Source organism: Macaca mulatta, chromosome 1 (assembly GCF_049350105.2).
Source record: "Macaca mulatta isolate MMU2019108-1 chromosome 1, T2T-MMU8v2.0, whole genome shotgun sequence".
Lineage (NCBI taxonomy): Eukaryota > Metazoa > Chordata > Mammalia > Primates > Cercopithecidae > Macaca > Macaca mulatta.
In genome coordinates this window covers 18,788,711-18,816,521 of record NC_133406.1, presented here as the reverse complement: position 1 = coordinate 18,816,521, position 27,811 = coordinate 18,788,711, and the positions used below count along the sequence as shown (strand labels likewise).

General features: G+C 45.0%; 1 protein-coding gene across 1 annotated transcript in view; it reads left to right on the top strand.

Annotated features, from left to right (window-relative positions):
• Positions 1-27,811, top strand: part of GALNT2 (polypeptide N-acetylgalactosaminyltransferase 2) — a 216,683-nt gene that overhangs the window by 168,315 nt on the left and 20,557 nt on the right. The window contains 8 exon segments of the mRNA NM_001261355.1: positions 5,080-5,178; positions 5,417-5,484; positions 5,728-5,793; positions 12,378-12,499; positions 15,123-15,210; positions 18,191-18,278; positions 19,452-19,555; positions 24,193-24,319. Of these exon segments, the coding sequence (NP_001248284.1) occupies positions 5,080-5,178; positions 5,417-5,484; positions 5,728-5,793; positions 12,378-12,499; positions 15,123-15,210; positions 18,191-18,278; positions 19,452-19,555; positions 24,193-24,319 (762 nt within the window).

Below are 27,811 nucleotides of genomic sequence, written 5' to 3'. Positions count from 1 at the left end.
ACTGTTGGCCACATCCCCTCTCTGGGCCTTGTAGAGGTTCTTGAACTCTTTCTTAAAGAGAGTTTATTTAAATATGTTTCTCCATCTTCTCCCACCTTTCCATCTACTGAGCCCTTCTTGCAGGCCTAGGAACCCTTCACCCTTTAACTGACAGTGTATTCTCTACTCAGAGCCGCTGCTGCCTGTGGACTTGAAAGGTGTCTCAGAGCCTGTCTCGTCGGCTGCCTCTCCAAGTTACTAGAGAAAGCTCCACTCTGACCTCCCAGTCACCATTGACACACAGCTGCCAAATGTGAATTATGACCCTCCATTCATTAAAGTGACCTTGACAGTTTTCAGAGTCCTTTTTCACACGTTTTTATTTGGTGTTCCCAATAATCAGGCAAGATTGTAAGGGCCATTTTCACAGATGAGGAGTGATGTTAGTTGTCACACATCACACAGTAACCAAGGTTACCAAGGGTCCTTTGCAAAAACACGAGGTCACCTGGGGTGAGGGTGGGGCATGGCCTTCCCCAGGTAGAGTAGGAAACCTGTTTCTTTATTCCTCCCCACACTGTGAAACAGCCTTCTGTGATACTGGACAGAAGCTGGAGCTTCCCAGTCCAAAGAGCTTGCATTTGGTTATTTCATCGATATCTTGATCAAGCCCAGGTATAACATCTACCGCAAAGACAGATTCATTCTTCCACCCTGAGAGACTCGCTAAACAATATGGTTGTTTAGATTCACCAGTTTTTTCCATTTCCAGCTAACCAAGAGTTCAGGTACTGAAAGCCATCTAATGTCAGAGAAATTTAAAGCTAAATAAAGGATTCTTAAATCTTTATATGTCCAGTTTTTAAAGCCTCCATTTTACTGAGCAGGAAGTTTGCAGAATGATCACATTAGCACCAGAGCCTTGGACACTCAAGTGAACTTGAGCCCACAAAGTCAGCCTGAAACCCCGCCCACTCTTCTCAGAGTCACTGCTTCTAGCCTGTGTTGTCTGGTAGAACAAACCTTACTGCACACTCTTCCTGCCTCTGACTTCAAATAAACTACCGTTTCTACTCAATTCCCAGAGAAAGCTCAAGTATGAACGTGCCCCTGGCAGCCGGCTCCCCTGTTGAGTTACTATATTGGGTGTTCTTTCACTGGCTCTGGAGTAGTGAAGACTGGTTGGCAGGGATATGGCTCTTTAAATACAAAATTTATTCTCTTTCTTTTTAAAGACATTCTTCAAGCCGACCCCACCTTCTTGGCTCAATGTGAGGATTTATTATCTAAATTCATATACATACACACACTCGCTCTAACTCTGGGATGTAAAATATTTCTTAGTTTTTACTTTTTATCTCTCTTTGCCTTAAAAATGGGATCCCTCTTAAGTTTCCCGAATGCCATTTCCTAGCAAAAATGGATACCTTATGAATATGTAGATGAATTTTAATAAAATGATATGAAGGCAGCAGCTATGCGTGTTCTAAAAAACGTTTCCAGAGCCCCGTGAGACTTCCAAACCCTCCTGGAAGATGTGGCTTCCTGCAGAGAAAAGGAAAATGAGAGAATAGGACGTGATTGGATCGGTTCCGTTTACTACGATTTAGCATGAAAAAATGCTGCCTTATGTCTCTTTTTAAATTCTCCTATGGCTGCATAAGCCCATGTTGAGTAAGTCATTCAACCTAGGTCTGCTCGGCTCAGCAGTTCGCGCTGTGTTAAGTGGGACCTAATTGCAGAGGATAGCTGCCTCCTAGCGCGGAGTCCTTATTTCATTAGCATTACAGATTGGGTTCTTGGGAATGACATTCTTTGGTTTAATTTGTTTACAGTTTAAGTCTTGCAGATTGTCACTTCCTTAATCTAACAATCTGCTAATTCTTAAAATTGGAAAAAAGAAAAACCAGCCTATCAGTCTACTTGTCAGGAAAGACTTAGCTGTCAGGAGCTCTAATGAGGTTCGATATTAATTCCTGACTGTATTTTTCCCCCAAACAACAGTGAAGAGTTTCCCCCCAAACAACTAGTATATTGTGCAATTCCTCATGGTTAATTAAAATAGTAACTATAATAAACAAAAGAAGCTCATTTTGTGATTCCGACCTAATTACTTTTTAATTGCACTGCTTTTCATGTTTCTTTTCAAAATTCGCTTTTCTGAAGTAGTCACGAGGGAAAACGAGTGTCTGTTGAACACTTTCTCTGAAGCTGCGGCCATTCCTGTGGAATTGCTGGTCAATGTTTGGCAGCTGCTAGACCATCCACTTCAGTTCTTAACTCCTTAAATGTTTTTAGCGATGGCTGAGTTCCAAATATGTATATATTTTTAATCTGTCTCCTTTGTCCACTGATTTCCCATCTTAGATACATATTATCTCTAATTTTGGGAGCAGATAATTCATGATTGTGGTAAACAATATTAAGAGCTACAGTGGGATTATATTAGGGCCAGGCGTGGTGGCTCATGCCTGTAATCTCAACCCTTTGGGAAGTGGAGGCGGGCAGATCATGAGGTCAGGAGTTCAAGACCAGCCTGATCAACATGGAGAAACCCCGTCTCTACTAAAAATACAAAAATTAGCGAGGCATGGTAGCAGGCGCCTATAGCCCCAGCTACTCGGGAGGCTGAGGCAGGAGAATTGGTTGAACCCAGTAGGTGGAGGTTGCAGTGAGCCGAGATCATGCCACTGCATTCCAGCCTGGATGACAGGAGCAAGACTCCATTTCAAAAAAAAAAAAAAAAAAAAAACCCTACATAATTTTTAAAAAATGTGTTGGTCCCATGGAAGGCATAAGAGTGAAGGGATTGTGTGCCTCCCCCTGTGAAGGTTTGAATCTTTATGTCAGCTGAAATAAACTGACAATAGATTAATAAATTTGTTATTAATGTGCAAATGTGCACAGGAGCCACACAAAATATGAGACTCCAAAAGAAGGGCCAGATGGTTGAAGCTTAAATACTCTCTTCATAGGGGAGAGGCAAGTGAGGGATGTAGGCAATTTTAGAAGAGTAAATGATGTTTAGGGGAGATGATTAGTATGGAAATGCAGACAATAGCCTGGAACAAATTTCCTCCAGGGTGTCGGGGAGGTGGCGACAAGTTATGGGAAGGTGAGGGGCAGAACTCCACTGAGAACAGAGGTTATTTTATCATGCAGGTAAATCAGGTGACAGCCTTCAGAAGAATAATTGAAAGAATAAGTGAAAAGTGTCTCCAGGAGTGGGATCTTGGTGTGGGCTTTTAGTTTCTTCTGCTATATGAGTTAATCTCTGGTTAATGTAGATTCCAGAGAGGGGGTCCAAGACAACTGCAAGTCTTCTGATGAACTTCCCTCAGGCAGATAAGAGAACTTGAGACAAGGGAAGTTGGAGGGGGTGGGGAGGAGAAGAAGAGAGAGAGACTTTGGTTCTGAGGCTCATTTCTGAGGTCTCTGAATCTACTTGATTCAAAGCACTCAGCATGCCAAAGCAGTGTAATTTGGGGTATCATTTTCTGAGCCTCAACAAAGATTTTGTGCTTCTTCAATTCCGGTGGCAGTGTGTTTAACTGCTAGAGTTGCAGGAACATTGTGCAAATAATAAATGCCAGCAGGGAGGGAACCTCAGCATGGGACAGACGAACAGGCCCCTCTTGCCACCTCACAGGCAAGACTGTTCATCCTCATGACCACAGGGCATCAACATCACCATTTAAGAACTGGTTTTCTGAAGCCAAAGCCTCTTTTCCAAGCTGGTATCAGTAATATTACAATTTAGTAACTCTGAATGCAGTCAAACCAGAAATTAAGTGTTTCCAGAAGTCCTCGCGGGCTGTCAGTCCTGCCCAGGTGTATTTTTCTCTCAAGATTCTCTGGGAACATTGCTCTGTACTAGGTTGCTCTTCAAGTCTGTAGACCCTGCCTTGAAGGGTTCCTCCTGATGGGTTCTGCTGAGCCTGGTAGACCTCAACTGCTTATTTCTAGTGTATGATACTTTAGTATCTTCCACCTACACCTATCAGCTATTTTTTAAAATAGCTATTCTGGCTGAGCACCGTGGCTCATGCCGGTAATCCTAGCACTTTAGAAAGCTGAGATGGGAGGATTGCTTGAAGCCAGGAGTTCGAGACCAGCCTGGGCAACAGAGTGAGACCTCCAACTCTACAAAAAATCAAAAAACTAGCTGGATGTGATGGCACACCTGTAATCCCAGCTACTTGGGAGGCTGACATAGGAGCATCACTTGAGTCCAGGAGTTCAAGGCTACAGGGAGCTATGAACATGCCACTGCACTCTAGGATGGGTGACAGAGTTGGACCCTGCCTCAAAAAAAAAAAAAAAAGCTACTTACTGTTCTTCTAGTCTTGTGTCTGTCTGTAGAGCTCAAATTTGAGAGGTGCCATGTTGAAATCTGCCCCTGCTTTGTAGATCTGGCCTCCGAATCAGCTTCTGTGCAGAGGTGATCCCAGGGTTCCTCCCTACCATTTACAGGAAAAGGAGAGCTCAGGCAGGCTCAGGGTCCCACTGACTGTACCCTCCATCTCCCCATCTTCACTTCACCACTGCCCTCTAGGGTATTTGGGGATGGCCTTCCAGGACAAGGGACATGCATCCCTGCTGTCCTGGGCAGGGAAAACCTCCAGTGGGTCCGCTGTTCATGGTGAGAGTCAAGTTCCAGATATCACTGGAGTACCACATGCTTGTTGTAGGCAATATAGAAAACAAGAAAAGAGCAGTGGCACACAGTTGGTTCTGCCCCTCAGAAATTACGACTGCAATTTGTGAAAAGCGCATCTCTAGAGGTGTATCTGCTTGAGAGTAGAAATGGGATTTCACTGTTTTAAAACACTTTTTTTTAACGTGTTGGAAAGATGTTCTCAATATGTTACTTTTTGCCGGAATCGTTCATCTCTCAGAACGTAACTCCGGTTGTGTTTTTCTGTTTCCTTATGTCCCATTGGCAGTTCATCTCAGAGCAGGCCAGGAACTTCTGCAGATAACAAGTTAATCATAGCGTGTCCATCCCAGTTGATCGGTCTGCTTGTTCTCTCAAGGGCTAAACAAGCTGTGGCTGCTCTGGGGGTTGTAGTTCAGGGGACCATCTTTCTCTTCCTACAGGTGTCAGCGGAAGCAGTGGCGGGTGGATCTGCCGGCCACCAGCGTGGTGATCACGTTTCACAATGAAGCCAGGTCGGCCCTGCTGAGGACTGTGGTCAGGTGAGGCCAGGAGATGCACCTGTCAGGGGTGTTAAGACATTAGCTGTGTCCCAGGCACAGTCAGGCCAGGGCTGTCAGTGGGGGCTGCAGACAGGGTCTCCTGACTACTCCGCATAGGGTGCGATGGGTAGCTCCTCCAACCAAGGGTTAGGACCAAGATATGAGAATTTCCTACCCCAGGCTAAAAGTTTATACCCGTAAAAGACCTTATAAACTTTATCTTCTTGTCTTTTCTTAGTGTGCTTAAGAAAAGCCCACCCCATCTCATAAAAGAAATCATCTTGGTGGATGACTACAGCAATGATCGTGAGTACTGACACTGATTTCATCCCTGTGTCTGGCTCTTCTCTGGGCACCAGTCTTCCTGTAGTGTAGCGGGGGTGCTGATGAGGTGTGAACAAGCCAGAAATCAGATCCACAGAAAGAAGAGGTGCCTCTGTGATGCCCAAGGAGATAATCGGCCCTCAGATGATTGAGAATGCTGTGGTTGAATGCAAAGCCCTTTATGAACTCCAGATTCAAAATGCTGTGCTTCTTTTCTTTTCCTAGCTGAGGACGGGGCTCTCTTGGGGAAAATTGAGAAAGTGCGAGTTCTTAGAAATGATCGACGAGAAGGTAAGATTCTTCTTAATTGAGTACCAAAACAGTTGAATTCTGACTTTTCCTGAGCCCAGTAATAACATAAAGAAGTGCTTTAGCTCAAAGAGCAATTAATTGTCTAGCTTTTTTTTCTGTCTCCCTCTACCAGAGCCACTTGGGAGACTTCTCCCAGCAAACACAGGAAGGACATTAAAGGCTTGACTAATTGAAATTATTTGTATATTAGAGCAAGATCAAATTACATTTTTATTTACGTATTTAGAAAATTGGCTTCTTTCTTTCACAACCTAGGAGGTTTTATCAGTCCCTTGAGTACAAAAGTTGAGAAGAAAAACAAAGATTTAGCAATAAGAAGTTGAGTGACTCCATGCTCCAGGCATCTGATAAAATAACCGGGATTCAAGTTTGACAGCCTGCTGAAGGTGAACTATCCAAAATGGGGAGAGAGTACTGCAATTATATGCTTATGCGATTTTGCAAATGCCAGCCTTGGAACCTTCTGTCAGTCTTATCTGTGCTGGAGCTGAGCTCATGAAGACTATTTTATTGGCAGTTAGAAGAGAGGCTGTAAAGGAGGAAAGTAGTACTTTGGAGTGTCTGGGAAGGAAGCTCCAGTCACAATGTAATTAACTTCCAGTGTGTCAGTACTGTTAGATACCCTGATGACTGAATTGTTAGGCTCCTCTATGGTCGGGAGAAATCTTTCAGAATAGGAAAATCTCAGAGCTTTGGAGCCCATGCCACATTTGCTATTTAAGTCTGACTATTGATCCAGGAGTGGTGATTGTATTCCTTGATCAGTGCAAAACTCTTTCTTCTCGTTATATATACACTCCAGCTGGAGTCAAGGAGTGAAGTTTTTCTTACCAAGAATCTTACTGGCCAACACGGTGATTAAGCCTGTTAGAACAGCATCATATTTTAACCAACTAGCGTTATCAACCTAGACATTCAGGATACATAAACAGTGGGATCAGCCTTGCCTTCTAAACAAGCTCTGTTTGCCAGACTCACATCAGTCCACCAAGCCTGGAATAAACCAAAAAGGGGACAATTTACTGCCCCCTAAACAACCTTCAAAATAACTTTATGAATTTAAACCCAAAGTATCTGCCATCCCACCCCATCACCTGGCACAAGCTTTTAAAAAAAAAAAAAAAAAAAGAGGAGGAGAAGTGGGGAAGGAGGAAAGAGAGATAATGTTGGCACTGTAAATCACTTACTAGCCTTGTCTAATAGTGTCTTTGTCTTTAAACTGCTGAGAAATCAGAACAATGCTTCTCAGTATTAACTTTCCACTAGAATGTTCATTTGGGTTGAACCCATATTGATATGTTGGAGAAGGCATGAGAAAGGTGGGCTGCGAGAAGCCAGATTATAGGAAGCCTATATGGAACAGCTGAAGTCTGTAACAATTGAATGAGAAAATAAGTGCACACTTGCACACACACTCATGTATATATGTACCTGTGTGTGTGTATAAGAGCCCATCTATTTAAGCATACACACAAAGTGCTTGTAGTGATGCTGCTAGATGACAAAGTAAATTAATTGCCTAAAATATTATGGTAGTGAAAGAGCAGTCTTCGGATCAATATTCTGTGAATTTTATTGTGCATTGATTCTTAACCTAGCAATTTATTAGAAGCACCTAGGGAATTTAGGACCATGTCTTGCCCTCATTCACAATTAAATAGAAATTTCTGGATTTCTGTGGGTGGGACGTGGGCAGCTGCATTTTTAAAAGCTGCTAAAATGATGCCGATGTACAGTGGAAGTTGAGAGCCTAGTACTTTCATTTTACAGATGGAAATACTAAAGCCTAAAGAGGCGAGGTGGCTTTCTCAAGGTCTTGCAGCTATTTAATGACAATAGTAGGAGAAAAACCATGTTAATAATGAGTTAAACCTTTTTCTCTGCATTTGTGGAGATAATCAAGTGGTATTTCTTTTTTAATCTGTTAATATGGTGAAATACATTGGTTGATTTTCAGATGTTAAACCAGCTTTGCATTCCTAGTATAAGCCACAGTTGGTCATGATACAGTATCCTTTTAATGTATTTTTGTTACGGATTTTTATACCTGTGTTCATGGGAAACATTGGTCTGTAATTTTCTTAAAACGTATTTTTCCAGTTTTGGCATTACAGTTTACTGGCCTTCTAAAACAAGATGGAAAGTGTGCCCTTCTATTTTATTTTCGAAAAGAGTTTGTATAATATTTTAATTATTTCTTTTTTAAATGTTTAATAAAATTAACCAATCTGGACCAGGACTTTTCTTTACGGAAAGATTTTCAGTAACTAATTCAGTCTTTTTAATGTATATAGACCTATTCAGATCTGCTGTTTCTTTTTGTGTCTGTTTTGGTGATTGTCCTTCAAGAAATTTTGTATTTCACCAGCGTTTTTATATTTATTGACACAAAGTTGCTTATGATATTGTCTCTTTTTTTACTGTTTGTCGGAGTAGTATTACTATTTTATTGATTTTGGCAATTTATATCTTCTTATTTTTTTCATCTGTCTGCTGTTCATCGACTGTTTATCTTTTAAAAGAACCAATGTTTGGCTTTTGTATTAGTCAGGATTCCCCAAAAGGACAGAACTAATAGGATAGATGTATATATAAATGAGAGTTTATTTAGGAATATTAATTCACACAGTCATGAGGTGAAGTCCCACAATAGGCCATCTGCAGCTGAGGAGCAAGGAAGCCAGTGCGAGTCCGAAACCTCAAAAGTGGGGAAACTGACAGTGCAGCCTTCAGTCTGTGGTCAAATGTCCAGTAGTCCCAAAGCTAAAGAACTTGGAGTCCAATGTTCAAGGGCAGGAAGCATCCAGCATGGAAGAAAGATGTGGGCCGGGAGACCAAGCCAGTCCAGTCTCTGTCTGAGTTCTTCTGTCTGCTTTCATTCTGGCTGTGCTGGCGCTGATTAGATTGCAGCCACCCAGATTAAGGGTAGTTCATTTACATGTGGTGTAATCATTGCTATGATTGGGTTTGGGTCTGCTCTTTGGCTGTTTGTTCTCTATTTGTATCATGTGCATTTTGCTTTTTGTAACTGTGTTCCTACTTCCTTGCCTTCTTTTGGATTCACTGATTTTTTTGGTATTCCATTTGAATTATTCTTACAGCTTTTCAGCAATACTGTTCATGTATGCACGGTTGCTCTGAGAATTACAACATACAGTTTTAACTTATGACAATCTGCTTAAGAGTCAATATCCATTTTGACTATTTCCATTTCCTTTCCTATGTACTATGTACTATCGTTATCACGTTTTACTTCTACATTGGTCTTAAACCCCACAATACAGTGTTACATTTTTACTTCAAATAGTCAGTATCTATTAAATAAGGAGAAGAATATGTGGATATGTTAAGCTTATCCTCATATTTTCCATTTGTAGTATCTCTTTCCATAGAGTTTTTATTTAGCCCAAATAATTTTCTTTAGAATTTTTTCTCATAGGCAACACAATCTCAGGTTTTATCTGAAGAATTATTTTCTCCTTTGTTATTGGAGGCTATTTTCTCAGAGTAGAATCTGAGTTGACAATTTTTCTTTCAGCCCTTTAAAGATTTCACTCCAGGCGGGGCACGGTGGCTCACGTCTGTAATCCCAGCACTTTGGGAGGCCGAGGGGCGGATCACGAGGTCAGGAGTTTGAGACCATCCTGGCCAACATGGTGAAACCTGTCTTTACTAAAACTACAAAAGTTAGCCAGGCATGGTGGCATGTGTCTGTAGTCCCAGCTACTCGGGAGACTGAGGCAGAAGAATCGCTTGAACCTGGGAGGTGGAGGTTACAGTGAGCCGAGATCGTGCCACTGCACTCCAGCTTGAGTGACAGGGTGAGACTCCGTCTCAAAAAATTCATACTGCTGTTCCCTTGTATGTTGTGGGTCATTTCCTCTGGCTGCTTTTCGGGTTGTCTCTATATCTATAGTTTTTTTAAAAGCAATTTGATTATGATGTGCCTAGATTTAGTTTTCTTTATATTTATCCTGCTTCAAGTTTGCTGATGTAAATTGAATATGTAAGATGATGTTTTCCACCAAGTTTGGGAAATGGCTGGTCTTTTATTTCTTCATGTATTTTTTTCTGACTCATTCTTGAACTTCAGTTGCACATATGTTATACCACTTGATAATTGTCCCATAGAACACTAGACTTTTTCCCCCTTAATTTTTTTCTCTGTCCACCAGATGGATCTATTTCTGTTGTTCCATCTTCAAGTCCACTAGTCATTCTGCCATCTCCATTTTGATATTAAGACCAGTCAGTGGATTTTTCATTTCAGATAATTTCATTTTTAAGTTCTAGAATACCCATTTGATTCTTTTTTATAGTTTTTATTTCTTTGCTCAGATTCCCCACCCATTCACTCATTACAATTGTTGCCTTTGAGTTATTAAACATATTTATAATAGCTGCTTTTAAATTCTCCCCTGCTAATTCCAACACCTGGGTCATCTCAGGGTGAACTTCTGATGGCTTTTTTTCTCTTTGGTGTCGTCCCCATTTTCCTATTTCTTCTCATGTGTAGTGATTTTTTAATTTTACAATGGACATTGTGGATGAGATGTTGTAGACACACTGGATTATGTTATCTTTCTCTAAAGAGTATTCATCTTTGTTATACTGGGCAGTTAAATTACCAGATGATGATGCTGAACTTCTGTAGGCTTTTTTTGTACTTTGCTAACTTTGCTAGGATGAGTATGGGTTTTTTTTCTTGTTTTTTTTTTTTGTTGTTTGTTTGAGACGACGTTTCTCTCTTGTTGCTCAGGCTAGAGTGCAGTGGCGCAATCTCGGCTCACTGCAACGTCTGCCTCCTGGGTTCAAGCAATTCTGCTGCCTCAGCCTCCCGAGTAGCTGGGATTATAGGCGTGCGCTACCACACCTGGCTGATTTTTTGTGTTTTTAATAGAAACAGGTTTCACCATGTTAGCTAGGCCGGTCTTGAACTCCTGACCTTAGGTGATCCACCCGCCTCAGCCTCTCAAAGTGCTGGGATTACAGACATGAGCCGCCACGCCCAGCCATGAGTCTGTTTTTATGAGTCCCTTATTCATGATACATAGTTTATATTCCTATGTGTGGTCTTTCTGAAGTTCCTGTAGAAGAACTGAGGTCTTTACCAAGCATGTCATACTTGGCAGGACTCAAATTCCAAACTTCATTTTCTCTGCAGTGGATACAGCTAAAACTTAGTTTTTTCTGCCTTCTGACTGTTGCTTTTCATGTTGGCTTGTTCCTGCGTGGTTCAGGAGTCAGCCAAAGATTTAACAGGAGGTTATTGCCAGATTTGGGGCCTACCTCCTTTCCAGGATCTCCTCCTTCAGTTTCCAGATACCAGAAGCTCTGAACTCTATCCTCTGACAACTCAAGCCGATAAAGGCTGCATTGCAGTGGATTGGAGAGCATCCTCGAGGAAAACGCCGTGTAAACAGGGAGCTCGCTCAGTGTGATTTTCTTTTTTTAAGGGGTTGGATCCTGTCTAGTTTCTCTCTGCTTCTGGCCTTCAAATTGCTGCTTTTTACATTTTGCTCAGAGTTTATAATTGTTTTCAGAGCAAAGGTTTGCCCAGTAGAAGTTGTTTTGCAGTGATCACAACTTGAAATCTTTGGTCTTTTTCCCTGTTCTAGCATGCAGCCACATAGGAATCACTGAAAACCCATTTTGACTGTGGAAAAAAGTACTTAGCAGCCTTGTCCTCACAGATTATGAATAGTTGCATCGTCTTCACATAGAAAGCCCAGCATATATAGCAAAAGTCATTTATGACCACAACATCCAGGGATAAATAAACTATTATTTAATTGTATTTTTTATTTATTTTGAGACAGGGACTCACTCTGTCACCCAGGCTGGAGTGTGGTGGCCCAGTCATGGCTCACTTCCCAGGCTCCAGTGATCCTCCCACCTCAGCCTCCCAAGTAGCTAGAACCACAGGCACAGGCCACCACCCACAGCTAATTTTTGAAATACACTATTTATATTTTGTGTCATAATGAACATGCACATTATTAACAGATCACAAGTATATAAATTATAGATTTGACCAATAGTATAACTAATTTTGTGTAAAAGGCAGACAGCAGGACTTTGCAACTTGCATTATTTGGCTCCTGATAAGTCTTAGAAGACAGAGATAGTCACAACACTGTTACAAATATTATCACCACTAAAATCACCACCATTAGCACTGGAAGTCTCTGGGTGGCACCTTCCTTAGCCCGGTTAGTTAGAGAACTGTTGCTGTGTCAGAGGAATGTAGTTTTAAAAGTTCCACGTTTTGGTTACTTGATAAAGGAGACTTCAGTAACGTAAAGGCCTTTCTCAGGAGACAGTAGTTCTAGGAACGTTGTCCTCTCAGTCATCCAATATAACTATTAAAATTAAAAGTTCTGACAGTCATCTGTCTTGGTGACCGGGGACAGTTCTGATCTCATCCAGCAAGTTTACAGTAACCTCCGTGCCCAGAAAGCAGGCTGCAGAGCTGCGGGCAGGGAGGCGTCGCCGGTCGGCGCGGGAGCGTGCTGGCCCCGTGGCTTCTCTCTCCTGACGTGCTTTCCACATTGCCTCTACAGGCCTGATGCGCTCACGGGTTCGGGGGGCTGATGCTGCCCAAGCCAAGGTCCTGACCTTCTTGGACAGTCACTGCGAGTGTAATGAACACTGGCTGGAGCCCCTCCTGGAGAGGGTGGCCGAGGTGAGATGACAGGGGCGGGGAGGAGGGTCAGGTGGTGGGTGGTTGGTAGAGGGGACAGAGGAGAGCATGGCCCACGGGAGGTGTAACGCGGGGAGTGGGGCGTCAGGGCTGGCAGGGGCTCAGCTCGCCATCTGCAGTTTTCCTTGACAGAAAGAAAATGCCTTTGGGGCATTGTAGAAAGACTGTTTTACTGGCTGTAGGAATCCATCAGTAGGAGGAACCATCCGTTGACAGGTAGGAGGTGAGGATCAGCAGAGGCTGGTGAGAGCCTGATTAGTTGAAGGCAGCCCTTTTCACGGGAGCAGTTTCCTTTCCCGCCTACAGCTTCGCAGAGTGCTTAGAACATTGCCCGGCAGGTGCCGTCTCTTGCAGCTCAAAGAGCGGGGGGTGCTGGGGAAGCTGTTCCTGGGGCCACCTCTCTGCTCTTAGTGAGTAGGACAGATTAGCCCAGCAGGCTTCCAGGCTCCTGTGGGAGTGTGGGGCAGCTAGGAAGCATACAGGGACCAGTGGGGTTGTCAGAGGGTGATCCGCGGCTACTCCTCTGCACCTTCTGCTTTCTAGAAACATCACTGCTAATATTACATTTGGCCTTTTGTCATTTCTCTTGTCTTCTGCTTGTTTTATTGACTTTTCTTTCCTTCCTACCAAGAAAGCACTTCCTTGGGGGCGATAAAGCAAACTTAATGAAAGGAAATAGAAAATGAACAAGTAGTTCTGCCTAAGCATAGCAAGGGTAGCTGATGGGCTTTGAGTCATGGAATACTAAGTAACCACAAGCTACTAGGAATTATGAAAATCGTATTCACTACCCTTTATCAAGTTGGGGCTACATGATAGACCTTTTTTATATGTTACCTTTGATGCACTTGTTATCTCCGTTTGACAGGTAAACAGGCTGGGGTTTGGGGAACTTTAATAACGTATGCAAGATCATACAGGTGACAGAGCCAGGATTGCAAAGCCAGTTCCATTAAATCCCTGTCTGAGCCCCTCTCTTAATACATATGCACACAGCTATATCCAACAAGAACCCGCCCTGAGATCCCCACCCACCCCAACCCCACAACTTCTTGCTCTCTCTAGCTATGTTCCGCCAGGCTATCAGGGAAGCGCAGTCAAAACCAAAACTCCAAAACTGCCATGGCAGTGTTTGGGTTTGTGAAGGCCACTCAGCTCTGTGGTCAGATTGTCAGAACTGCTTTGAACACCCGCTCCTAAATGAAGGAGAGAAAGTGCCAAGCCTATTAACTTTCACTAAATCTAGCCTGATGACACAAAATGTAAGGTAGATTATATTCTTTAACTCCTACACCTAGAACCAGACTGAGCCGGGCAAGGAAAGTTGTGTTCTTCTCTGCCCTCAATGCACCACACAGGTTACTTTTCCCTGTAAATTTGCACCTGGGCATTACGGAGCTTTGCAGTGTTCGCGTGTTCCTAATTAGCATGATACTTCACCTGTTCCTCTGATGTATGTTTTTAGCTCTGCTGGTTATGTTACTAAGTTGTATTTCGAAATCTTTCTTCTGGCCAATAAGGGTTCTCTAAGTGGCTCGAGGAAAGCACTTGCTCTTTGGTTAACTGTCAGCATGGGGCACAGTCCAGGGTCTCTCACCAGCATCTGTCATTTGAACTTAAAGAGATTAGAGACGTTAAAAGGCCTTATGTTCACAAACTCTTACCAGAATGATGACAATGTGGCATAAAGAAATGGCTCAGTCTAGGGGGATTTTTTTTTTTTTTTTTAAATGTAGAATCACAGGGGCTGGGTGCGGTGGCTCACACCTGTAATCCCAGCACTTTGGGAGGCCGAGGCGGGTGGATCACCTGAGGTCAGGAGTTCAAGAAGAGCCTGACCAACATGGAGAAGCCCCGTCTCTACTAAAAATACAAAAATTAACCGAACATAGTGGCACATATCTGTAATCCCAGCTACTCGGGAAGCTGAGGCAGGAGAATCACTTGAACCCAGGAGGTGGAGGTTGCAGTGAGTCAAGATCACGCCATTGCACTCCAGCCTGGGCAACAAGAGTGAAACTCTGTCTCAAAAAAAAAAAAGATAGAATTACAGATAAGGCAAACTTAGAATCTGGAAATCTCTAGTTGATTTGGTTAACCTTCTGCTGTGATAATATCGGTACTTACCACCTCTCGCACACACACTCCCACATAGAAATATATTCCTAATTTTGATGTATGGGCATTTTAGCAGTGATTCCATTCCTCAGGTTTACTGCAGCTCACAAATCACTAATGGTATTTGGGCAAACAGAAAATGACCCTTGGGACACAGCAACACCGTTTTCACCTTTAGCTGGGTGAACTGATGGCTACCTGTCCCATAACCATGGGTGTCTCCACTCCTCAAGTGACTCCTGCTACACACCCACTCCTGACCTCCCTCCCTGCCTCCCAGCGGGCCACAGCACATCTGCGGATGGCCAAGAGCAAGACCTTCTGGGTCTGGGTGGGGAGGCTGGGTTCTTGCGGGCCTAGGGTAATAGGTAGTAAGGGCCAGTCGGGTTTGCCCTGTGCCTGCCTAACCCTAATGCCTTCTATGGTTGGGCGGGTTTTTTGTTTCACTGGATTTTGATAACTACTCCTCTCTTTGTTTGTATTTTAGGACAGGACTCGGGTTGTGTCACCCATCATCGATGTCATTAATATGGACAACTTTCAGTATGTGGGGGCATCTGCTGACTTGAAGGGCGGTAGGTGTCTGTCATGGTGCCCCTCCTGGCTCATCCCATCTACGCCAGCATCTGATCACCACTCCCTCTCATTGTCAGGAGTGACAGTGACAACAGTGTTCACGCCGTAGTGTGTGTTCTGAGTAAAAAAACCCCTGTGTGCTTAACAAGTAGGACTTCATAAAGAGAAAAAAATAGGCGTGCTCCCTTAAAGAGCTTCCTGGGTTTCCCTTTCTCCTCTTCCTTGACCTTCTGTCGCTTTTGTGAGCCACGTGGTTCCATGAACAGCTATGGCATCCTTTTTGATCAGAGATGATGAAGCCCTCCTTGCAGGAGTCTGGGGTGAGAAACTTCACGGAGCTGAGGCTTTGTGGGGTGCAAGGGGCTGGAGCCTGTCTTTGCTTTCTCTGCTCACCCTGGCTATGCTTTCTCTGCTCACCCTGGCTATTTCTCTGACAGGCTGGTCTCTTGCTGGTTGCTCAGATGGACACCTGTGGCATCCTCAGCCCCCTCTCCCTCACCAGGCCCACGTGTGACCCTGTTCTGCTGATACAGCCCCTTGCATATATCATGGTTTATTTTACCCCTCTTTCCCAGCCCAACACCTGTGCCTGCTTCATCCCGGTCCCCTTTCATTGGAATGACCACACCAGTTTCCTGTATGTCCTCACGGCACCTGCCCTGGAGCCCCAAGAGCACTTTGTCTCTTTACCCTCTTAAAAATTATCAAAGACCTCAAAGAGCTTTCATCTGTGTGAAGACAAACTATTCTAGATAGACACTGAGCAGAGGGTCAACTGATGGTCTAACATCAAAAAAGAAGACAGTAAAACTATAAAATAGGGCCTTGGCCAGGTGCAGTGGCTCACGCCTATAATCCCAGCACTTTGGGGAGGCTAAGGTGGGAGGATTGCTTGAGCCTAGGAGTTCAAGACCAGCCTAGGCAACATAACAAGACTCTTGTCTCTATTAAAAAAAAAAAAATTAGCTGCGTGTGATGGCATGCCAGCTACTCAGGAGGCTAAGGTGGGAGGATCACTTGAGCCTGGGAGGTCAAGGCTTCAGTGAGCCATGATCAAGCCTGGGAGACAGAGTGAGACCCTGTTTATTCATACACTGACAAAGCCTCACTCCCTCCCTAGCTACCTCTCTCAGTCCCACCTGCCTCTTGCAGGCCCCGTCATCATGGGCAGGCCGTTTTGCCTCTGCTCCTCAGCTTCCCCATCTGGGAAATGGGATGATAATTGTGCTGGCCATACAGGGCGTAATGGAATTAGACATCAGCGGGAGGGCGGGCATGCTTGGAGGACTGTACCTAGGATGGGAAACATAGCATTCGGGGAAGATTCCCAGCGAATGATAAGAAGTAAAATGTTTGGGGACATTAAAGAGGAGGCATCCTTAGATAGCTAGAAAGCCTGGCTTTCAGAACGTTTTATTTCCCCAAGTATTGGAAGAGCTGAGATCTACCGGGCTCTATTTCTCCCAAAGCAGCTGTGTATGTCAAAGCAGGGGCAAGAACAGCCAGGTGCTCCGTGTGGGGGTGCAGGGCTTCTGGGTCAGAGGAATGGGACCACATTCACCCTAAGAGCTTTTTATGAAATTCCTTTTAAAAAGGATGCCATTCTTAGCAGATCTTTAATCTGCTATAGCCTCTCTCTTTGGACCAAATTAATAAAGTAAATAATAAGATAATAGTAAACCTCAAAAAAATAAAGGAAAGGTTATGTCGGCTCATCCTTAACCTTCTCTGTTGGTGAAACAGCCAGTACATTGTTTCTCTGGTTTGCCTTCATGGCCTTTGAGGCACCGTGATAAGAGCCAGCTCAGGGACCCGTGGGGGTCTCCTCTCTATGCATTCCTGTCCCCACTGCCGGGGCCCCTGTCCATTTCCCTGTCTCTTTGCCTGAGGCCACTCTATCCTGCAGTGAGGGAGATGGGAGACCTCTTTGTCCAGAGCCATAAATTCTTGGCCAGCCCAGGATGCTCAGAAACCCCCACCCACCAGCCTTCAGTCACTGGGGCTGTCAGAATGGACAGACTATGAATTCAAAGCATGCAGACAAATCCAAACTTGAACATTGGAAAAGCCCTGTTGACAAAAAGCCTGATGGCAGAGAGCTTAAGAGGATTGAAAGATGCATGGCCCTAGAGTCATTAGGTTTGGCTATCAGACCCTTGGAATTGGAAATGCAGCACCATGAGCCATGTGTTTGGCAAGAAGTGGCCTCCTGATGCACCAGGACAGCTTCCGCAGGTGGGGCCTGCTGGCCTCCAAGAGGCACTATGCATGTGACCCTGGAAGCGAGAGCAAGACCTGAGGCCCTGCAGATGCCCACAACCAAGTCCAGGTACAGGGTTCAGGCTCTTCCATCCTCAGGTGTCTGGATTCCAAAAATGAAATGCAGCAGGTGCCAAATATATCTGAAATTGAAGCTTATTTGCCCAGCTTGGCAACTTCCACTGGCTCATTTTCCCTTAAAGTTTTCATATTCCCAGCGTGTTCCCACTCCATTCTTGCTGCAAATACAGTCTGAAGTTTGCTGGCCCAGGGGACTGACAAAGCCTCGTTCCCTCCCCAGCATTCCCTTCGCCTGGGGCAGTGTTGGAGGTGCCACGGCTTGATTTTCATAGCGAATGCTTTGTCCTCACATCCTTACGGGCCTTGGACATGCCCTGGTGATCACTGCACAGACCCCAGTTCTCTCCCCATATTTCATTTGTTCTTATGCATTTCAATATTAGAAAAGCCTGACTCACATTTTCTTTAGGGAGGGGCAGGGAGATTTCAACATTCACCCTCCCTGCCGGTCTCTCTCTTCCAGTTACACCCACGCCCCCAGTCCCCTTCTCTCTCCTCCACACCTTCTTTTTTGGCTTTGTTGTGGTTTTCATTGAGTTCTGTCCAAACGTCGAATATTTTTAAGCTGTGAGGAATGGGGGTGTCGGGAGGAAGTGGCCAGTCTCTTGTCAACACCCTGTTTCTTTTCCTGGCTGGCAGGTTTCGATTGGAACTTGGTGTTTAAGTGGGATTACATGACGCCTGAGCAGAGAAGGTCGCGGCAGGGGAACCCAGTCGCCCCTATAAAGTAAGTGCCAGCATCCTTCAGGGTGCCTCTCCCAGATGAGACCCCAGGTTCTGGCTTCTTTGCTGGGCCTGGCGGTCTGGAGACCCAGTGAGGCCATTCACCTTCTGCCCTCCCGTTTCCCTTCAGCTCAAAGATGAGCACCTTCCACCAGGTCATAGAATAAAGTCCTTGGAGATTTCTTTTCCACAGTCAAAGTCTCACATAGGTTTCTAAGGCGTATCTGCTAGGTCTGTGCATTCCTGTGTGTTGATACTGTAGAGCATTTCTGTAGCCGAGCAGGATCTCCAAGCCGACCCCAGGCCCAGGAAAAGGGGCTTGGTGGGCAGCTGGAGACTTATGCTGCCACTGCCCAGCAGGCTTTTGCTCTCCTGCAGAGGAGGGAACCCATGCTCATGAAGCCCATGCTTTAAGATTCCCAGGCCGGGCAGTGGGCTTCCTGGTTGAGAGTCAGGATGCCTTCTCTAGCTGGGGAGAGAACGGGGCCACCTGTTCCAAGTCGGCACACGGTTAAGTGAGAGAGCATTCACAGAGTACTTAGCACTGAAATACATTTGCTGACATTTAGCCAACATCTGCAGTGTGCTATAGACCTTCCCAGCACTTTACACTGAATTCGCACAGTGTCTCTTCTGGAAACAAAGTAGGGAGCTCAGCGTACATCTGTTGTCAGCCACTTCCTGTGGTGATGAAGTGAGGAGCATGGTGGGTTCCCTTGTAGAAGGTGGAGCATCATCTATGATAGTGATAATGAGAGCTGGTACTCTGGAGCATTTCCTAAGTGTGCTCAGGGCTTTATGCCCATGATTTTTTGCAGTCCTCGTAGCTACCCTATAAGGAAACTGACACACAGAAAGGCCGAGTTCTTTGCCTCTGCCAGCATGTCAGGGAGTGATCCAGCCCCAGCAGTCGCTCCCGCATAGGGGAGGCTCAGTCCAGCCCCTGGCACTGTGGGAACATCCAGGCAGGAACAGTAGGGGAGGCATTTGAAGGCAGCAATGGTGAAGCAGAGAGAGCGGCACCCTGGGCACTGAGCAGAAAACAGTGGCAGTGTGGCTGTTCCGAAGGTCAGCTTATTGTTAGAGAATCAAGGCTTGGCCTTGGCGCAAGGGTGCTGGCAATCTAACCTTGACTTTGCCCTCTCCTCCCTCCCCCCTCTTCTTTCTGCCTCTTTAGAACCCCCATGATTGCTGGTGGGCTGTTTGTGATGGATAAGTTCTATTTTGAAGAATTGGGGAAGTACGACATGATGATGGATGTGTGGGGAGGAGAGAACCTAGGTATGTACAAGCCTCGAATCTCAGGACAGAGAAGTGCCTCAGCTCTGCAAAAGGCAGGGTGCCAATTGGAAAAAAAAATTAAAAGGCTTCAGAGTGACCATTCACTGGGCTTAATCGATCCTTGCAAACACATACGTAACACCGCTTTTGCTCTTGAAAGTCTAATGGGTTGGGCATTAAAATGTGCCTCCCTAAGTTAGAGTGGAGGATGCCAGAATACAGATAAAGTCTTTGAAGGGAATGCAAACTCTTTCAAGTCATCTGAACCCAAGTGTTTGTAATGCAGCCTTGCAGAAACAGAGGGAAACAGTCCAGGAGCTTGGATTCATGCTGAGTGGTGGAGAGTGGAAAATGAACCCTGGCAAGGCTGGTGGGGTTGAATTGAAATCATGAAAATCCGATGGGGCAGGGAGGCCTTGGCACTTAATCCCTTCTCGACTACCTTTGTGAATGGTTCTCATTTGTTTTTTTGTTTGTTTGTTTGCTTTTAAATACCCCGTGCAAATCATTTTTACCCGGGTTTAGGCACAGTGAAATTTTATACATTGTGGTCTACATTGGTAGCCTTATATTTACTGCATAAAAGATAAAAAGATTTGTTTTGTTTGTTTAGGGTTTGGAGTGGGGGAGTTCTTGTTTTTTGCTTGTTTCAATTAAAGCCTTTTGTTTCAAATGCTTGGCTTTCTGAGCGAATTCTCCTGGGCTGCTGCGTGTTGTTAACTTACATTCGTCCTTGGGTGAGTGTACCCTGGAGGACGGGGAGAAGGAAAGAGGAAAAAATGAGGCCACTCATTTTTCATAGTTTAAGACTTTGAAAATTTTTGTTACTTTAAAAGACAAGACTAGCCTAGCCTATTATTTTTCCATTGTTTTATGATGTTGAAGTCAGTGATACCATCTCATCTTTGAGGATTTCTCTGCCTTGGTTTGATGTTGAAAGCTTCTTTAGGCTCAATTACTATACTGCGCGGGTGGAGGGACCGTGAGTCAAATTCCTTTTGGGTTTTTGTTTTAAAATGATACATCAACCTCTAGGGAAAGCTTGAATTGAAGTCATTTGAGTACAAAAGGCTTCAGAATTGTTAACCCTCTAAAGAGAGTTCTGTCACCCTATTCCATGGGTATCTCCTACTGATTTAGTGGAAATCCAGCAGGCCAGGGTCACCCAGTAGGGCAGCGTGTCACGTAGGTGGCCATTTTTCAAAAGCAGTGTGGTTTTCAGAAGTGTGCATACCATTAGCTGAAATGAGACATCAGCCAGCATTTTGTGTCATCGTGTAGGAAGAGTGTTGATTTAAATATCTAAGGAGGCATTCACCCAGAGACTGGGGGGAAGATTTGTTGTAAGGAGCTGCTTTATTGTGGTTTGGTGTTTGTATTTATTATGTAGCTGTGCCTAGGAGGTTCTAGGGCCTGAGCGGTTCAGGTTGGGGTGAAGATGAACCCTGCAAGCAGGAGCACATCTCTGCCCAGGAAGGCTGGGCCGTCTTTCCCTCCGTGACGGGCTCTCCTGGGTTATGCCAAGGACTTGGACTCCCCGTGACGTTCAGTGGGCTCAAAGGCTTCCACATGAGAAGGGCCTGCCATGAGCCTTTCTCCTTAGCACTGCTCTGGCTTCTGCTTCTGGGGGCCGTGCACACTGCTAGCCATTGCCGGCCTGAGGGGCCTTTGTGGGTGTGCATCGGGAGAGGTGTGTGGTTCAGAGAGGCCCAAGTAAGATCCAAAACTACCTCCTCAATGTGTGCCCCACTGGAATGACCAGAGCTTCCCATTTTCCTAATCATGTAAGTCCTTATGTCACTTAAGCAACTAAAACAGAGGACTAAGAACTTAACCCTTAGCTCTAACGACAGGGGGTAAGGCTCCTTGGGGGCATTATCTGTGCTTCTCTACATCCCTGCGGTGCAAGGATGGTGCTAAGTACTTCCAGGGAATCATCTCTCTGTGCTTTCTTAACGGAGTGTGGTCTGCAGAGGGCGTGCACCTTGCCCAGGGTCTCAGAGCCAAGATGTAAACACTAACTGCCTAATTAAAAAGCCATTGAGTTTTACTAATTATCCTCAAAGTTATAGGGTTCAAATGAAATCAGCGCAGAAGATAACTGTAGTTGTACTTAGCCTTGAAAATATCCCAGAAAAGCCCTGGAAGGATCCCTCGTTGGCTTAACAGACTCACCATAGAGAAGCCAAGGGGATTTCCTAGTCCGGGATTCTAAATCTTCTGGTGAGGCAAATGGATATTTAAATTTTATTTTCTGAAATAGAGACAAATTTTTTTTTTTTTTTTTTTTTTGAGGTGGAGTCTCACTCTGTTGCCAGACTGGAGTACGGTGGCACATTCTTGGCTCACCGCAATGTTTGCCTCCCAGGTTCAACTGATTCTCCTGCCTCAGCCTCCCAGGTAGCTGGGATTGCAGGCGTGTGCCACCACGCCTGGCTAATTTTTTGTATTTTTAGTAGAGACAGGGTTTCTCCATGTTGGTCGGGCTGATCTCGAACTCTTGACCTCTGGTGATCTGCCTGCCTCAGCCTCCCAAAGTGCTGGGATTACAGGCATGAGCCACCGTGCCTGGCCGACAACTTCTTAGGTTGTGTGGGAACTGTAAAAAGTAAAGTCAGAAACTTTGACTGCTTATGCTTGTGTGATTGTAACCATACGTTTTCTATTACTACAAGAGAGCTGCTTATTAAAGCCCCGTAACAGCTGCATGGATCACCCATTCCTAGTGAGTGAGGCATTAGTTTGCTGGACCCAAGTAGAAACTCATGGTGTTCTGACCCCTGTGTTGTATTTCCTGCCGTGTTCCTGGCAGTCTGGGCACCTGTTGCCGTAACTAGGCTGACTGCAGGATTTGCCATCAATCCACTGTATGGTTTGTGATGGACCCACCCTTTTTCTGATCTGTCTGCATTTGGTGACAGTGGCTGCACACACTGTAGATTTTATATGTGAATATTTGTACTTCTTTTAATTTGTTAATTGAAGATAATAATTGTGCATATTCATGGGGTGCATAGTGATGTTTTAATACATATAATGTATGGTGCTCAGATCAAGGAAATTAGCATATCTGTCATCTTAAACATGTATCATGTCTTTGTGTTGGGAACATTCAGTATCCTCTTTCTGGTTATTTGAAACTATGTAATATATTATCAGTCCCTAGAGTCAACCTACAGGGCTGTAGAACACAAGCAGGATCCCTCTTCTCTAGCTATAATTTTGTATCCTTAAACAAATCCCTACTTCTTCCTTCCCAGCCTTGACTGTCCTCCATTATATTTTTTACTTCTATGAGATCAATGTTTTTTAGCTTCCACGTATGGGTGAAAACATGGTGTTCAACTTTCTGTTCTTATTTCACTTAATTTCCTGGGAATACTGTCCAGCCAGAAAAAGAATGAAGTCCTGTCATTCGCAGTAACTGTTGATTTTTGTCCTGCCTCCCTAACATGTTCTTAGGGATCTTAGATGATACTGAGGAAAATTCCCTTTTGTATTATACAAACCTTGTGAAGAAAAACTGGTTTTTGCCTTTCAGAAAATCCTATCTTAGTTTTTCTGTTGAATCTGTTTCTTGCATTCAGTCAGACCCCTGACTCAGACTCCAGTCACTCACCTAGTCAGTGGTGATACGGGCAGGTACCTGGTCGGAAGGTACCTGTGTGTCACGAAAGAAGCACCAGTCAGTCTAGGCTTCTACTAAGTTCCAGCGCCCAGGGCAGTCTGTGTGTTTAGGTAGGTGTGGGTAGTGCCTAGCCCTGCACGTCTCATTCCTCCTGCAGACCAGTTCTGTGTTGAAGCAGGTGAACAGCAGCCTTCCCCAAGGAGCATTCCACCTGGGCCAGTTGGTTACTGACGGGTCCAAGCCTGTGAGCAGTGTGGAGATATCAGTCAGTTACTTGACTGTCTTTGATCACTACCATAGTCTTTCAGGCAGTCCCTAAGTCCATGGTCCAGAAGTCCAAACTCTGCCAGGAGGCTTGAGCCTGCTAATGCACAGGGACTTGTATTTAATAAGCTTTGCCATTTGAGGGAAGGGATTATTTTTCCCTGGATGGGAAAAGCCAAGATGCATCCTGGGGTTCAGTCTGTTAAAAATAAGTTTTAGAGAAAGATGACATATATGGTTGTCTAGAATATGTAACAATAAAGCTTAATTGTACATATTTATATACCTTCAGTGTTGCCTTTTCCCACAGTGTTGATACTAAGCAAGTGCAAATGATCGTGAGCCAGCTAGTGAGGAATTCAGCACAAGTGTTTCATCGCTCAGTAGTTGTGATGCTACTGGGTATACATGATCTTATGCCAGGAGGCCTTGATATTTACAATAGGCCAAGAAGCATTCTTGTCTCAAGGTTTCTACTCCGCATCTGAAAAATATTTCCCTGTGAACATTCTTTCTTGATTGTATTGTGGTCCAGAGATCCAAGTGTGTCAGATGTCTCTCCTGTAGATTTCTGGATCAGGTTCTGGAAAGAGGAAGGTCCTTATCAGGTCGTCTTCAACAGCAGAGGGCAGGGGAGCCCCATGATGGGATGGTGGGGGGGCCTGTGTACCTGCCTGGCATGTCTGCTGTTGCAGAGCAGCGTCCCAGGCTCTGCCAGTCACCCATGTCTTGTTCATCATCTCAGAGATCTCGTTCCGCGTGTGGCAGTGTGGTGGCAGCCTGGAGATCATCCCATGCAGCCGTGTGGGACATGTGTTCCGGAAGCAGCACCCCTACACGTTCCCGGGTGGCAGCGGCACTGTCTTTGCCCGGTAAGTAGTGAAAGGCTGAGCGGGGTCCAAAACTTTGCTGACCACCCTGAAGGCAGGACTTGACCTTGGGCTGTTTGAGGGCAGATGTCCTTCAGTGGGTGTGGTGCATTTATACAATGGAATACCACTTAGCAATTGAAAGGCGCAGTCCACGGATGCAGGATACAGCCTGGGCGCCTGAAAGGCACGGTCCACGGATGCAGGATACAACCTGGGCACCTTTCCAGGAGAAGCAGTTACATACATGATTCCACTCATGTCATAGCCTCATAAAAAGCGCAGCTCTAGTGATGGGGGCCAGACCAGTGGTGGCCAGGAGCGGGGATGGCAGGGAAGCAGGGAATGTGACTGCAGAGGGGCAGCACCAGGGATGTTTGGGGGAGGGACAGAGCTGTTCTATCTCCTGGTTGTGGTGGTAGTTGGACAAATCTTCATGGGCGTGAAGGCTCTTAGAACTGTACACCACCCCCGAAAATGTTATGGGAAATTTTTTTTTAAGAAGAAAGTTCATTTTATTTATATATATATATATATATATATATAAAAAACCATTCAAGGTACAATTAAAAGCAACGTTGTCTTAGCCCATTTTACGCTTCTCTAACCAAATACCACAGACTGGGTAATTTAAAATGAACAGAAATTTATCGACTCGTAGTTCTGGAGGCTGAGAAGTCCAAAATCAAGGTGCTGGTGTCTGGCGAGGGTCTTCCTAATGTGTAATCACATGGCAGGAGAGGAAAGAGCAAGAGGGGGCCAAATTCTCCCTTTTATAATAACATCAATCCCACCCATGAGGGTGGAGCCCTCATAGCATAGTCACCTCTAAAAGGTCACCTCTTAAAGGCCTCACCTCGGCTGGGCGTGGTGGCTCGTGTCTGTAATCCCAGCATTGTGGGAGGCCGAGATGGGCAGATCACCTGAGGTCAGGAGTTTGAGACCACCTTGGCCAACATGGAAACCCCATCTCTACTAAAAATACAAAAACTAACCAGGCATAGTGGTGGGCGCCTGTAATCCCAGCTACTTGGGAGGCTGAGGCAGGAAAATTGCTTGAACCCAGGAGGCGGAGTTTGCAGTGGGCCAAGATCACGCCACTGCACTCCAACCTGGGCAACAGAGTGAGACTCTGTCTCAAAAAAAAAAAAAAGAACAGCCTCACCTCTTAATACTGTTACAATGGCAATTAAAGTTTAACATGAGTTTTGGAGGGGACAGACATTCAAACCATAGCAAATATTAAAAGTCAAGCTGTACTAAATGTGTATACCACAAGACATCGTGATACAGAGTCACCATTCTTGATGGCCAGTAGATATAGTTTAGTAAACATGAAGATGCCAACAGAAGGGCTTTCTGAAAGTAAAATAGCAAGTAGCCATTCTGTCAAGCCAAGTGTTCTCCTAGGGAATTCTCTTACGTGCTAAAGATAGAACATTGTACAAGCCAGACCTCAGGGAGCTTGCCTTCTCTTGAGTGTAGACAGCAAAACACACAGCTAAATAAGGTAATTTCAAACAGTAATCAATGCTGTGAAGAAGATAAAATGCAGTCATGTGGTCAGGCATGATTATGACAAGCAGAAGGAGAGGTCTTCAGGTTAGGAGAACCCTTGAGGAGGTGTTACGTGAGTTCAGACTTGAAAGGTGGGAGGAGGTCACTCTGGGACCGCGAGGAATCGGACTCCCTGTAGGAGGAGCAGATCCGGGCTGCTGAGGTAAGAGTGCATTTGGCATATCGGCAGAGTGGAAGCCAAGGGTGGCTGGAACCTAGAGAGTGAGGGGACAGTGCACAGGGGCAGAAGAGCTAGACGGGCCCCCGCTGTGCACCTTTACAGGTCATGGGAAGTGTTGGATGTTATTTGATTCTAGCGGAAACCATTGGGGCTTTTCAGCAGTGCCCGATGTCTGTTTTATGCTTTGGAAAGGTCCGTGTGGTTGCTGGGCAGAGGGTGGCCAGGAGGTGACACTATGGTGAAACAATGGTACGAGTGTCCCCTCCACTTTTGGAGCCAGAAGCAAGGGTCCTGTGAGCACTGTTGGAGTAGCCCAGGCCAGAGATGTGATGCAGTCATGCACCTGTAACAGCGTTTCGGTCGGTGACAGCAGCCCCTTAAGATTATAGTACCGTGTGTTTACCTTTTCTATGTTTAGATACACAAATACTTACCATTGTGTTACAGTTTCCTCCAGTGTTCAGGACAGTCACCTGCTCTACACGTTTGTAGCCTGGAAGCAATAGGCTGTACCATGTAGCCTAGGTGTACATTAAGAATACACCATCTAGGTTTGTGTAAATACACTCTATGATGTTCGCGCAATGACGAAATCGCCTAAGAATGCATTTTTCAGATTGTGTCCCTGTCATTAAGCAGCACCTGGCTGTACCTGGAGCGGGTGTGTAGCAGTGGAGATGGGGTCAGATCCAGCTCCATGGTGAGGCAGGCAGTTGTTTGCTAATAGGGTGGCAGAGAGAAGGGACGTAGAGCAGGGAATTAATTTAGGGTGATGCCCAGGAGCTTTGTTACACAACTGTGCTGGCGTGCTGCCCCTACTGAAATAGCGAAAGCCTTGGGGTGGGTGTGGGTGTGGGAATTGCTAGCTTATCTTTTGTCTAGTTTTTTTCTTGAGACAGTCTTGCTCTGTTGCCCAGGCTGGAGTGCAATGGTGCGATCTCAACTCACTGCAATCTCCACTTCCCAGGTTCAAGAGATTCTCCTGTCTCAGCCTCCCAAGTAACTGGGATTACAGGCATGTGCCACCATGCCCGGCTAATTTTTGTATTTTTAACAGAGACAGGATTTTACCATGTTGGCCAGGCTGGTCTCAGACTCCTGACCTCAGGTGCTCTGCCCACCTTGGCCTCCCAAAGTGCTGGGATTAGAGACATGAGCCACCATGCCCAGCCATTTTTAAACTTTTTTTTTTTTTTTTTGAGACAGAGTTTCAATCTCATTGCCCACACTGGAGTACAGTGGTGCGATCTCAGCTCACTGCAACCTGCGCCTCCTGGATTCAAGTGATCCTTCTGCCTCAGCTTCCTGCGTAGCAGGGATTACAGGCATGTGCCACCACGCCCAGCAAATTTTGTATTTTTAGTAGAGACAAGGTTTCTCCATGTTGGCCAAACTGGTCTTGAACTCCTGACCTCAGGTGATCTGCCCACCTCGGCCACACGCCTGTAATTGCTGGGATTACAGGCGTGAGCCAACGTGCCTGGCCATCTTTAAACTTCTTAAAAGTACAGATGATACAATATACCTGTTATACAGAAGTCAGATTTTTAGGACAGGGAATCTGATTTCTGAGAAAACTTTAATAGAAGCCAAAATAACAAATAATGCTTCTGACCAAATTATCTTCTCTCAAAAAGGATGTTTCTTCACAAATGTTGAAGCTTCATTTTTGTTCTTTATTAAAAACAAAAATATGATCTTACACAATAAGCTTTACAAAATCGAACAAAAACGTGGATATATGTGCTTTTTCCTGG